The 11,927-nt window shown below is 51.3% G+C and overlaps 3 protein-coding genes across 3 annotated transcripts; 2 read left to right on the top strand and 1 right to left on the bottom strand.

Annotated features, from left to right (window-relative positions):
* Positions 1 to 216: 216 nt before the first annotated feature.
* Positions 217 to 2,049, bottom strand: EAH_00018670 (hypothetical protein, conserved; the record flags this gene model as incomplete). Its single annotated transcript, XM_013397440.1, has 1 exon — positions 217 to 2,049. The coding sequence occupies one exon, from the start codon at positions 2,047 to 2,049 to the stop codon at positions 217 to 219; it is 1,833 nt and encodes a 610-aa protein (XP_013252894.1).
* A 727-nt stretch (positions 2,050 to 2,776) lies between these two features.
* On the top strand, positions 2,777 to 5,783 carry EAH_00018660 (hypothetical protein, conserved; the record flags this gene model as incomplete). Its single annotated transcript, XM_013397439.1, has 3 exons — positions 2,777 to 3,607; positions 4,085 to 4,965; positions 5,084 to 5,783. The coding sequence occupies 3 exons, from the start codon at positions 2,777 to 2,779 to the stop codon at positions 5,781 to 5,783; spliced, it is 2,412 nt and encodes an 803-aa protein (XP_013252893.1).
* Positions 5,784 to 6,025: 242 nt separating this feature from the next.
* EAH_00018650 (hypothetical protein) lies at positions 6,026 to 8,243 on the top strand (the record flags this gene model as incomplete). The annotated part of the gene is made up of 4 exons (XM_013397438.1): positions 6,026 to 6,132; positions 6,449 to 6,770; positions 7,069 to 7,312; positions 7,876 to 8,243. The coding sequence occupies 4 exons, from the start codon at positions 6,026 to 6,028 to the stop codon at positions 8,241 to 8,243; spliced, it is 1,041 nt and encodes a 346-aa protein (XP_013252892.1).
* Positions 8,244 to 11,927: the final 3,684 nt, after the last annotated feature.

Here is an 11,927-nt window from a genome sequence, read left to right as displayed (position 1 = left end):
ATATATATATATATATATATATATATAAGGACATATATATATATATATATATATATATATTATATACATATATATAATATATATACACGCATATATATATATAAATATATAAATAAATATATAAATATATATATTTGTATATCTATACTTTTACAAAAAACAGTATATATAGTATATATATAATAAAGACAGCGAGGGTAAAAGCGACAAAAAGAACTAAAGGAGGTCCTCAGGGTGCGCAGACACCCCGAAAAAACTTAAAATTTTTTTTGCTGTGCTGAGCCCCACACGGCGGCTGTTGCAGCGGCCCCCAACAACAATTGCTGCTAACTCTTTTAAAAGAGGTAGGTCTTCTGCTGCTGCTGCTGCTGCTGCTGCTCGTGCTGCTGCTCGTGGCTTTGCTGATGCTGCTGCTGCTGCTCTTGGTGCTGCTCCTGCTGCTGCTGCTGCTGCTGCTTCTGCTTCTACACGAGCGAATAAATGTGCAGCTGTCGGGAAGGCAGCAGCAACAGCGCATGCAACCTCCTCAGACACCCCAGGGAGCTGCAGCAGCTGCTGCTGCCAGCAGCGCCTCAAAGCCTCTGTCGTGCTAAGAGCTCCTGAAGGCTGCTGTGGGGCCCTATCTAAATCTGTCCCCTCACAAGCAGCAGCAGCAGCAGCAGCGGGAGCAGCAGCAGCAGCAGAGCGTGCTTCCGCTTGTTCATTTGCTGAAGCAGCCAGGCGACGCAGCTTCCCTCGTGGCAGCGGCTTAAGTTGTTTTGCTGCTGCTGCTGCTGCTGCTCGAAAGACGCGGTAGAGAAGTGCTGCTGCTGCTTCTTCATCAAATTCATGCACTGTATCGACACCCCACAGCAGCAGCAACTCGCACACCAACACATCCATTGAAGACAGCAAATCGCGGCAGCGAGCTTTCTTACGACCCCTGCTGCTGCTGCTGCTGCTGCTGCTATTTTTGCTTCGTTTGCTGCTTCGTGCTGCTGGCGCCGAAGCAACAGAAGCAGCAGCAGGAGCAGCAGCAGTGTCTTCTGACTCTTCTTCTGTAGGGGTTGTTTCTGCGGGTGTTGGCGGTTCTGCTGCTGCGTCTGCTGCAGCTTGTGCTGTTGCTGCATCTGCGTCTTCTGCTGCTGCTGCTGCTGCTGCTGCTGCTGCTGTGCTGCAGTTGGGCGGGGGCGGCTGAGGGGTAGTTAGAGCAGCGCGGCACCCCACAAATAAAAGCAAAATTCTAGCGTTGCTTTCTATGCTTCTGAGGGCCCCAACCTGCAACGCAACCTGCTTCCAGGGGCCCCTGATGCATGCGGCGCCTGCAGCATCAGCAGCAGCAGCTGCTGCTGCTCGTGCTGCTGCTGCTGCGCGTGCTGCTGCTGCTGCTCGTGCTGCTGCTGCTGCTCCTGCTCCTGTTGTTGTCTCCTTCCCCGGTGCAGCAGCAGCAGCAGCAGCAGCAGCAGCAGCAGGGAGACAAGCAGCACCAATCAGGGGCCCCCCTCTCCCTTCATTAAGGCCTTCGGCCCACTTAAAGACAGGAATAAGAAAAAGATTAGATGAGCTGCGTTGTGCTGCATGCAGCTGCTGCGGGGCTTGAGGTATACATACACCCGAAGCAGCAGCAGCAGCAGGCTGCAGCGGCAGCAGCGAACGTGTTGCTGCTGTTATATCAAACAGAGACACAAACGGAGACAGAGAAGCTACAACACAAACAGAGGGGCAGACAAACTGCAGAGCAGCTACTTGCTGCAGCAGCTCCTCTTTCTCAAGTGGGTTCCATCCCTGGGCCCCTTGCTGCTGCTGCTGCTGCTGCTGCTGCTGCTGCTGCTGCTGCTGCTGCTGCTGTTGCTGGGGGGAGTTTGCTGCTGGTGAGGGGGCCCCTTCTTGTCTCGTGCATGCATAGGCCCCTAGGGTTTGCTGGGGTGTAATGATAAAGACAGAAGGAGACAGAGATAAGAGACGCTCAAGTAGAAGAGACAGCAGAAGAGGAGACAGCGGGAAGAGAGGCAGGAAGACAGCCAGTTGCTGCTGCGCTGTCTTCGCGCGAGCTGCGCATACACTCTGCATTGCACTCACCCTAAACCCTAAACCCTAAACCCTAAACCCTAGAGCCCTGGGGGGGGCCCTTACACCCCCCAGTAGGGCCTTAGCATGAAGCCGCGCAGCAGCTGCAAAAGGAGACAAATAAATCAATAAAAAGGAGACACTCCGACGAAATCAACAGCAGCAACGCAGCAGCAGCAGCAGCAGCAGCAAAGAAAGGAGAATATAGCACACCGCCTCTAGGGGGCCCCCTAGGGTGGTGGGGGGGTGGTGATGCGGCTGCTGGTGGGGCCCCCTTGCTGCAGCAGCAGCAGCAGCAGCAGCAGAGCATTGGGCTGTCGTTGCAGCAACAGCAGCAGCAGTGACTCCTGCAGCAGCAGCAAACATCTGCATTTATTGTTGCTGCTAGCAGCAACGTATACTCTTATCTTCCTTACACACACCCAGGGGCTGAGAGGCCCCCTTGCTGCTGCCCCTCTTTGCTGGGGCCTTCAAACAAATTCTCTGTCTCTTTTTTTGTCTCCTTTTATTTATTAAGCCCCATTCAAAGAGATATTTTGCAAGGCTAGCTGCACACTAGCTGCAGCAGCAGCAGCAGCAGCAGCAGCAGCAGCAACAGCAACAGCAGTGGCTGAGGCGGCGGTAGAGGTAGCAGCAGGAGCAACACCATAAGCGAGGCTAACAGCAGCAGAAACAGCAGCAGCAGCAGAAATAGCAGCAGCAGCAGCAGCAGCAGCACGCAGACACTCCAATGACGGCGGCCCTCCTCGGCCGCGAGGAGACAGCTCCTCTCTCGTCAGCAGCAGCAACAGTTATCCCTCAGCAGCACCCTCAAGTTTATTGCTGCGCTGCTTCCTCCTCCTCTGCAGCACCAGCAGCAGCTGGTGCTGCTGCTGCTGCTGCGCAGCAGCAGCACCAGCAGCACTTCCTTTCCTCCGGCAGCTCAGGCGCAGATGGGGGCCCCGGGGGCCCCCATCTGGAGGCCCTCAGGGCCTCTGCATTTTCTGTCTCCTTGGGGATCGCCCGATCCCTTAAAGAGCAAATGAACCCCACAGAGCAGCAGCAGCTGCTGCAGTCGCCTCTGCTGCAGGGGGGTCCCCCTACGTCTGCTCTCTTTGGAAGCAGCAAAGAGCAGCTGATTACCCCTTGTGGATTCAGCAGCAGCAGCAGCAGCAGCAGCAGCACCCACGCTGATGCTGTTGTGGCTTCAGCGGCCTCAGCAGGTGCAGCAGCAAACAGCTGCAACGCAGGTGTCTCCTCTGGGGGGTGTTTCCATGAAGGAGATATAGAAGCAGCAGCAGCAGCAGGTTGCTGCTGCTGGTGCTGCTGCTCCTTCCCGCGGCTGTCTGTGCCGCAGGTCTCTCAATCTACAATTTGTCTCCTCTTTCAGATGCAGAGACACAACTACCAAGTTGCAGGTAACTGCAGCAGCAGCAGCAGCAGCAGAAGCAGAAGTAGCAGCAAAAGTAGCAGCAGCAGCAGGGGCAGAAGCAGCAGCAACACGAGTAGTAGCAGCCGCAGAAGCTGCAGCAGCAGCAGCAGCAAGAAAGCAACTAAATGCACATCAGAGGCCCCTGGGTTTGTGGGTAGCAGATATGCGAAGGAGACACCGAAGAGGAGGCTCTGTCTTGTGGGGTGTCTCCTTCTGTCTCCAACTGTCTCCTTTTGTCTTCTTTTTTAAATATTATTTTGTCTCTGTCTCTTTCTCCCTCCTTTTTTATATTCAGGGGTTCGCTGGCTGTGTGCGGCGCTGCAGCCGGGCGACAGCAAGTGTGCTGCTGCTGCTGCTGCTGTGCTAGCAGATGAACCAGGCATGGCAAGTCATTCCTGCTGCTGCTGCTGTTGCTGCTGCTGCTGCTGCTGCTGCTGCTGTTGCTGCTGCTGCTGCTGCTGCTGTTGTTGTTGTTGTTGTTGCTGCTGCTGCTGCTGTTTTCGCTGCTGCTGTTGTTGCTTCTGCCTTTGCTGCTGCTGCGGTTCCTCTCTAACATGCATCGGCTTTTACCTGTTGCGTTTGCTGCTGTTGCTGCTGCTGCTGCTGCTGCTGCTGCTGCTGCTTCAGGGGCGTACGTCTCAAGTGTTGATGGCGTTGTCTCTGGGGTATCAACTGGGGGCCTTTAAGGCCCCTTCTTTAGTTGTGGTGTCTGGAGGGCCTTGCTGCGACTGCAGCAGCAGCAGCAGCGAGAGCAGCAGCAGCAGCAGCAGCAGCAGGACAGCGGATTTGCTGCAGATGCGCAGATGGGTGCAGCTGGCTAAGGAGTGGGCCCCCAGTTTAAAGGTGAAGCCTCTACTGTCTCCTCAAGACGCTGAAGGGGCCCTTCTGCTGCCGCACATGCACGGGGAAGCAGCAGCAGCAGCAGCAACAGCAACAACAGCGTCCGGACTGACAGCAGCAGCAGCAGCAGGTCCTAGCTGCTGCTACTTGCACGCATCTGCAGCGAGTGAGCCCGAGCCAGCTTCATCTTCATCAGCAGCAGCAGCAGCAGCAGGAACAGCAGCCGGAGAGCAGCCTGCTGGTAGCGGGTCTCAGGGGCCCCTCTACATAGCGGCGTTTGCTGCACTGGCAGGGGGCCCCCAGTCTCCTTTGCTGCAGCAGCTGCGGAGACAGCATTCTTCTCTGTCTCTTCTTATTGTTGACTCGAGGTGCCGCCGCCAGTGCACTTGGAAGCAGCAGATGCAGCAGCAGCAGCAGCAGCAACAGCAGCAGCAGCAAGAGCAGCAGCAGCAGCAACAGGAAAGTGCCGCTCGCTGCTGCAGCGCGCTGCACTCAGCAGACTCTGCTTCGTACGCAGCAATGGCAGCTGTTGATAGCTGCTGGGCCTCAGAAGCAAAAGGAGACAACTGCTGCAGCAGCCAGTTGAGCGCAGCAGCAAAGCAGACGGTCTCCTCTAAGGAGACTGTCTCCTCAGCCACGGGGTGTATAAGGAAGCTGATTCTTACAGAGTAAGCTGCGCACCTCCTGCTGCTGCTGCTGCCGCTGCTGCTGCAGTCGAAACACCTCCAAGTAGATCATGGTTTAGGGTTTAGGGTTTAGGGTTTAGGGTTTAGGGTTTGTGTGCAGCTACCCGGTGTTCAATCACTACTCCGCGTTGCGGCTGCTGCTGCCGCAGCTGCTGCCGACTGTCTTTCCAAGTGCTGCTGCAGTGGATTCTCTAGCTGCACCAGCAGCAGCAGCAACAGCAGCAGCAGCAACAGCAGCAGCAGCAGCAGCAGCAGCAGATGAGGCGCTGTGGTTTGCTCGTCGCTGCGCCTTTCCTCTTATACTGAGGAGACAGCGTCTCCCTTTGCTGCTGCAGGAGCTGCCACCACCTCAGCGACAGCTGCATTTGCTGCAGCTGTCTCCTTCTCAGCTGCAGCAGTACTCGCTAATAGAAGCAAACTGTGCACAGGGCCTTCTTGCTGCTGCAGGAGCTGCTGCTCCCACGCCAGCAGGCGCAGCAACAGCAGCAGCAGCAGCAACAGATGCAGCAGCAGCAGCAGCAGCAAAGGATAACGTGGAAGCCATCACCAGCGCAGCTGTTGAGGCCATGAGGCTCGCTTGCGTACACCCCGCCTTGGTAGCTCCCGGCAGCAGCAGCAGCAGCAGCAATAGCAGCAGCAGCAGCAATAGCAGCAGCAGCAATAGCAGCAGCAGCAGCAATAGCAGCAGCAGCAGCAACAGCAGCAGCAACGGAGATGGGGTTGAAGCGGAAGGGGCTCTCTCTCTCGTGTCTCCTGCTTTGATGGAGGTGCAGCTGCGGTTGTGGTTTGCTGCTGATTGAGTGCTGCTGCTGTTGCTGCAGTCTGTCTGCTGTTTCTGGCTGTTTGCTGCTGCTGCAGCTGTCTGTCTTTTGCTGCTGCTGCTGCTGCTGCTGTATGTTTGTCTCCTTTGATGTTTGTCTCCTCTTTTTGTGTTTGTTTGCTGCTGCAGCGGCTTGTTGAGGCGCTAGCTGTAGCTGTCCCTATAGGAAGGTGTCTCCTCCCCCTGAGCAGCACAGAGAGAAAGGAGACAGTTAGAAGGCGGATGCAGCATTGGAGACTCTGGGAGACTGTGCATGTTGCACTCAAGCTGGGGCTGCTGCAGCAGCAGCAGGTGCAGCAGCAAATGATACGCTGCAGCAGCAAACTCACGTGAGCCTTTCTCACCTTCACCAGCATGCAAGAACTGACAGCAGCAGCAGAAGCAGCAGCAGCAGCAACAGCAGCAGAAAGGTGCAGCTTGTGCCACGCATGCACAAGCTGCACCTGCTGCTGCTGTTGCTGCTGCACCTGCCGGCTCCGCAGCAACGAGCTGCTGCTGCAGGGCTTCCCTGAAGTGGAGTTTGCTGCTGGTGATAGAACAGCAACCGCACCTCCTCTTCGCTGTTGCTGCTGTTGTTGTTCTTGCTGCTGCTGCTGCTGCTGCTGCTCAGGTTGAGTTCTCTGCTGAGATGCGCGGTGTGTGCAGGTGGCTTTCGCATCACTTGGAGACTCTGCAGGAAGCAGCAGCAGCAGCAGCAGCTGCTGCTGCTGCTGTTGTTACTCCTGAGGAGAAGCAGCAGCGGGAACGGGTTTGGAGACAGGAGACACTTCGCGCCAAAGTGCTGCTGCTGAACCCGCTGCCTCAGACTTGTGCATGCAGCAGCAGCAGCAGCAGCAGCACGAGCGTGAAGCTGCTGCTGCGCGATGTGCTGCGGCCTCCTCCTCTTTGCATTGGTGAAGGAGACAGTCCCCTCTCAGCAACACAGAAGATAAGAGACTTCAAACGCGCAGACCTCACACAAGCACAAGTCTGTTGTTGTTGCTGCTGCTGCTGCTGCTGCCTGTTGCTGCTGCTGCCTGAGAGGAGCGCGGCTGAGCCTCAAGTGTCTCTCTTTCTCTCTCGTTTCTGCAGCTGTCTCCTCTGCTGCCTTCTTAACTCTGCATGCAAATGCTGGTGCTGTTTGTCTATTAAGACGGTTTTCATAAGCCTCATCATCGTCATCATTATCAGCATCACCAGTTTGCTGCTGCTGCAGTTGCTGCTGCTGCTGCTGCTGCTGCTGGTTGTGAGTGGGGTGTCTCCTGTCTCTTTGTGTGCATCTTCAGGTGCTGCTGGTGGAAGACATGCATTTGCTGCTGCAGCTGCCTCCGCATTTGTTTACGGGTCTACGACAAGTTGTGTGGCTGGCCCCTCCCCTCAGCAGCAAACGCCTGTCTCCAGCAGCAGCAGCAACAGCAGCAGCAGCAGCAGCAGCAGCGGAGACATCGGATAACAGTCTCCTCGCGATGCCGCTACCTCAAGGATGTGCTGCTCTCATCAGCGCTGTAGAGCAAAGGCTCATGTCGGTTGGTGCGTACGCCGAATTGCTGCTGTTGCTGCTGTTGCTGCTGCTGCTGCTGTTCTGCTGCTGCTGCTGCGTCAGGGGCAGTCGCGGGCCTTTCAATCCTTCATCCCTCTGCGAAAGAAGCGTGGCTCTTTCCCAAGAGCTGCTGCTGCTGCTGCTACTGCTGCTGCTGCTGCTGCTGCTGCTGCTGCTGCTGCTGCTGCTGCTTCTGCTGCTGCTTCTGCGGATGGAAGTACTGGTTGTGTTGCAATGGTTGCTTGTGATGCACTTGCTGCTGCTGCTGTTGCTGCTGCTGCTGCTGCTGCTTAGGTAGTTCTTCGCCTTTGTCTGTGCATTATTTGGTCTGCTCGCGTACATACGAAGAATTCCACTTGAGGCCTGACGTCGTTGAGGTGAGGGTTGCAGCAGCAGCAGCAGCAGCAGCAGCAGCAGCAGCAGCTGCAGCAGCATTGTTTCTTTTGATCCTGCTGCACGCATCGATTCTGCTGCGGATGCTACTGCAGCTCCTGGGGATGCGGTGCTGCAGCTGTTGCGGTTGCTGTGCTGTTGCTGCTGCTGCTGCTTGCAGGGGCCCCCGTTCGCGTGAGTGTCTCCTTAGCTGCTCCTTCAGCTGTCTCCTCGAGCTGCTACACCAACTGCCTAGCAGGCAGCCGGCTGAGAAGCAAAATCAAAGAAGAAAAGGAGACAGCTCGTTCTGCTGCAGGCGTCGAGGTGAGCATACAGCTGCAGCAGCAAAGGCAGTTCTGCTGCTCGCTGCTGCTGCGCGTCTGCGCATGCAAGGAGACAGCAGCACGAGACAGCAGCAGCAGCAGCGGCAGCAGCAGCTCTTCAGGGCCCTTCGCAGGCCAGCGCTGTGCGCTGCATCTGCAGCAGCATCAACAGCAGCATCAGCAGCAGCAACAGCAGCAGCAACACTACCAACAAGAGCAGCAGTAGTAGAGAAGGCTGCAGCCCCGCTTTAATAGGAAATAGGCTCAGCAGTCCGCTGTTTGCTGTCTATTTATAAACAGAGGGAAGGTGTATGTACACCTCAGCTTTTACTTCTAACTTTGTTGTTCTCTGCATGCATGCAAAGCCCCGCAAACTTTTTGTTTAATTCATCTCTCTTTTTCTCCTTTACTCCCAGCAGAGACACTTCCTTCAACAGTGAAGACCCACACCAGAGCAGGCTTTACCCTATAAGTCATCTAATATATATATATATATTATGTATATTATATAAATATATTTATACAATATACATAGTCATACACATATATATTAATATCCCTATATATTATGCGCGTGTCATGCAAATATATAAAAATATATATATATATATATATATGTATATATATATACATAAGTATTTGTATTAGTACATCTGTATTATATATGCATTTTTAACAAAAGAATGTGCTGTATATAGACAGACGCCTCCACACGCCTAATAATAACCAATTTAATTAATTATGTTTTATTAATTAAATTAATTACTTTAAATTAAACAAATAAATTTTAATTAATTATTATATTTAACTATTTATTTATTTATTTATTTTATTTAACTAAATTAACGGCTTTTAATTAAACTGTTCAATTAATTATAGTTAATTATTTGATTAACTATTTTTATCTGAATAATTAATTAAATTAATAACTTTAAATTAAACTAATAAATAAACAAACTATTTATTTATTTATTTATTTAATTATTTATTTAAACGCACCGAAGGAGGAATCGAACCCCTGCGCCGCGAGGCGCCACGCGGTTTGAAGCCGCGCCCAACCACCAGGCCAGCTCATCGATGCGGCGAAGTAGTGCAGCAGTTGGGGTGTATATGCAGGTAAAAGAAGAGAAAATAAAAGAAATAAAGAAGAATAAGAATTAAAATATATAATATATATAATTGTTAAAGATTAAATAAGCTTTATAGACATATATTTTATAGTACTATTTATCTTATTTTCTTTCAATGATGTTGCATGCAGCAATGTTATGAAACGCCACACACAGGCCCAACCCTTTTGCTTTATTTCCTTTTGTTAATATTTAATAAACTATTAATTTTTATTTTATTTATAATTAATTATTTATTATATTATATTACTTTTTCTTATTCTCGCTGTATCTCCTACCTTCATACAGTAGGGCCTTAGGCTTATAACGGGGGTTGGGGGGCCCCCGTCCTCTTACTTTTCTCTTGCTGCTGCAGTTTCGTAGTCTTTATTTCTATTGATCTACCAATGGACGGGCATGGGGGGCCTCAGCGCCTCCTCTCAGCAGCAGCTAGCGGCACTGAGGGTCTTTAAGCTGCTGTTGCTGCTGCTTCTGCTCCTGCTGCTGCTGCTGCTGCTGCTGCATCAAGCAGCAGGGCTGCATGCAACAGCAGCAGCAGCGCTCTCCCCATGCCCATGGAAGACAGCGGGGTTCCTCGGCTGTAATTTCTGCAGCACCAACGCCACACACAGCCTAGGACTGGGGGCCCCCAGGGGGCCCCCTAGGAGGTGCAGGACTGCTGCTGCTGCTGCTGCTGCAGCAGCAGCAGCAAAAGGTGATGACAATGGCAGAGATATGAATTTGAAGAATTTGGGCTCCAGCAAATGGCTGGCGCATCAGCTGCATGAGTATGTGCAGCAGAAAGAAGCAAAAGAGAGAAAGGTAAGAAGGAGACAGCGCGTCTTCTGTCCCTCTCTGTCTCCTTCCCTGTAGTTTGTCTCCTTTGTCTGTCTCCTTTGTCTGTCTCCTTTGTCTGTCTCCTTTGTCTGTCTCCTTTGTCTGTCTCCTCTTTATCTCTCCTCTTTATCGGTTTACTTCGTCTCTATCCCTCTTCTTTGTTTAACTGTCACCTTCATCTGTCTCCTCTTCTCTCTCTTCTTCTCTCTTTGTCTCTTTTTTATCTCTTTTTCTCTTTATACTGCATATTTGTTGCTTTGAAAGCAGCGGCCTACATGTCTCCTTCTTCTGTCTCCCTCTTCTGTCTCCTTCTGTCTCCTTCTTCTGTCTCCTTCTTCTGTCTCCTTTTAATCTCCTTTTGCTGTCTCCTTTCGATATCCTTCTTCTGTTTCCTTCTTCTGTCTCCTTTCTGTCCTTTTTGTCTCTTCTTCGTCTTCTTTCTGTCTCCCATTTGTCTCCTTTCTGTCTCCTTTTGTCTCCTTTTGCTGTCTTTTTTCTATATCCTTTTTGTCTCCTTCCTGTCTCCTTTCTGCCTGCCTTCTAATGTCCTTCCTGTCTCCTCCTTCTGTCTCCTTTTAATAACATTTCTGTCTCCTTTTTATCTGTCTCTTCTCTGTCTCCTTTTGCTTTCAGGGTGCCTATTTGCTGCCTCGTTCGAAGCGTCTGCCGCTTGAAAATTTTAGAGAGAATGCTAACGTGATTGGGAAGGTAGTGTCTCCTTTTTCTGTCTCTCTTTTTATCTGTCTCTTCTTTTTGCTGTCTCCTTTTGCTGTCTCCTCCTCCTCCTCTCTGTCTCTCTCTTCTTGTCTCCGTATCTCTGTGCTGTCTGTCTGTCCGTCTCTCTCTCTCTCTCTCTGTTTCTTTCTGTATCTCTTTACCGCTCTGTCTCTCTCTGCTTCTTTCTTTTTGTCTCTGTCTCTCTTTCTTGGGTTTGTCTCTTTTCGTCTCTTTCACTCTTCGTCTCTCTCCTCTCTCTCTCTCTCTCACGATATACATATATATATGTATATATATATTATATTGTATAATATATATGTATATTTTTAAATGTATGCATGTGTCTCTTTGTCTGTCTCTCTTTTATTTCTGGTGTCTCCTCGTCTCTGCATTTTGTCTCCTCATTCGCTGTTGTCTTCGCTTTTGTCTCTGTTGTCTCTGTCTTTATCCTTGCATTCTTCTTAATTGTCTTAAATATAAATCTTATTATAAATAAATAAATATAAATAAATATACATACATATATATATATATATTTATATTAATATATTTGTTTATATATTTATATTTGTTTGTTTTCTTACAGGTAATTGCTGTGTCTTCATATGGCTGTCGCATAGACGTGGGGTGTACAGACACCTTGGGGCTGCTGCATCTCCGTGATATGCATTTTCTGTCTGCTGCTCTTCGTTCGGGGGCTGAGTTCCTTCAATCCTCAGGCCCTTCAGCTGTCTCTGCAGCAGCAGCAGCAGCTGGTGCTGCTGCTGCAGCAGCAGCAGCAGCGAAGCTGCAGTCAGCAGACGGATGGATACAACATGCAGGCGACGTGCTGCGGGTTGGAGACACTTTGTCTCTTTTTATTAAATCTATAGACAGAGAACATCGCCGCATGCGCCTAACAACAATGCCGTCTCCTGCAGCAGCAAAAGGAGACACTCCAAGGAAACCTCTTGAGGCCTTCTGGGTATTGACTGCTCTTAAGAATAACACCCACACAAAAGGAGACACTTTTGCTGCTGCTGCTGCTGCTGTTGTTGTTGCAGTGCTTTAGCACCAGCAGCAGCTGCTGCTGCAGTATCTCCGGAGCAGCAACAGCTGCTGCTGCACCAGCTGTGTGCAGCTGCTGCACTGCTGCAGGAGCAGCCGTGTCTCCTGAGCAGCAGGACAATAGTAGCTGTATATTATAGCTGGAGAGGAAGAAAGGAGACAGGGAGACAGCGCGTGCTGCTATGTGTGCTGCTGTCTCC

This window comes from Eimeria acervulina, genomic scaffold (assembly GCF_000499425.1).
Source record: "Eimeria acervulina Houghton genomic scaffold, Eah_scaff122, whole genome shotgun sequence".
Taxonomy (NCBI): Eukaryota; Apicomplexa; class Conoidasida; order Eucoccidiorida; family Eimeriidae; genus Eimeria; species Eimeria acervulina.
Note: the sequence above shows the minus strand (reverse complement) of the source record. Positions and strands in the feature narration are given on the sequence as shown.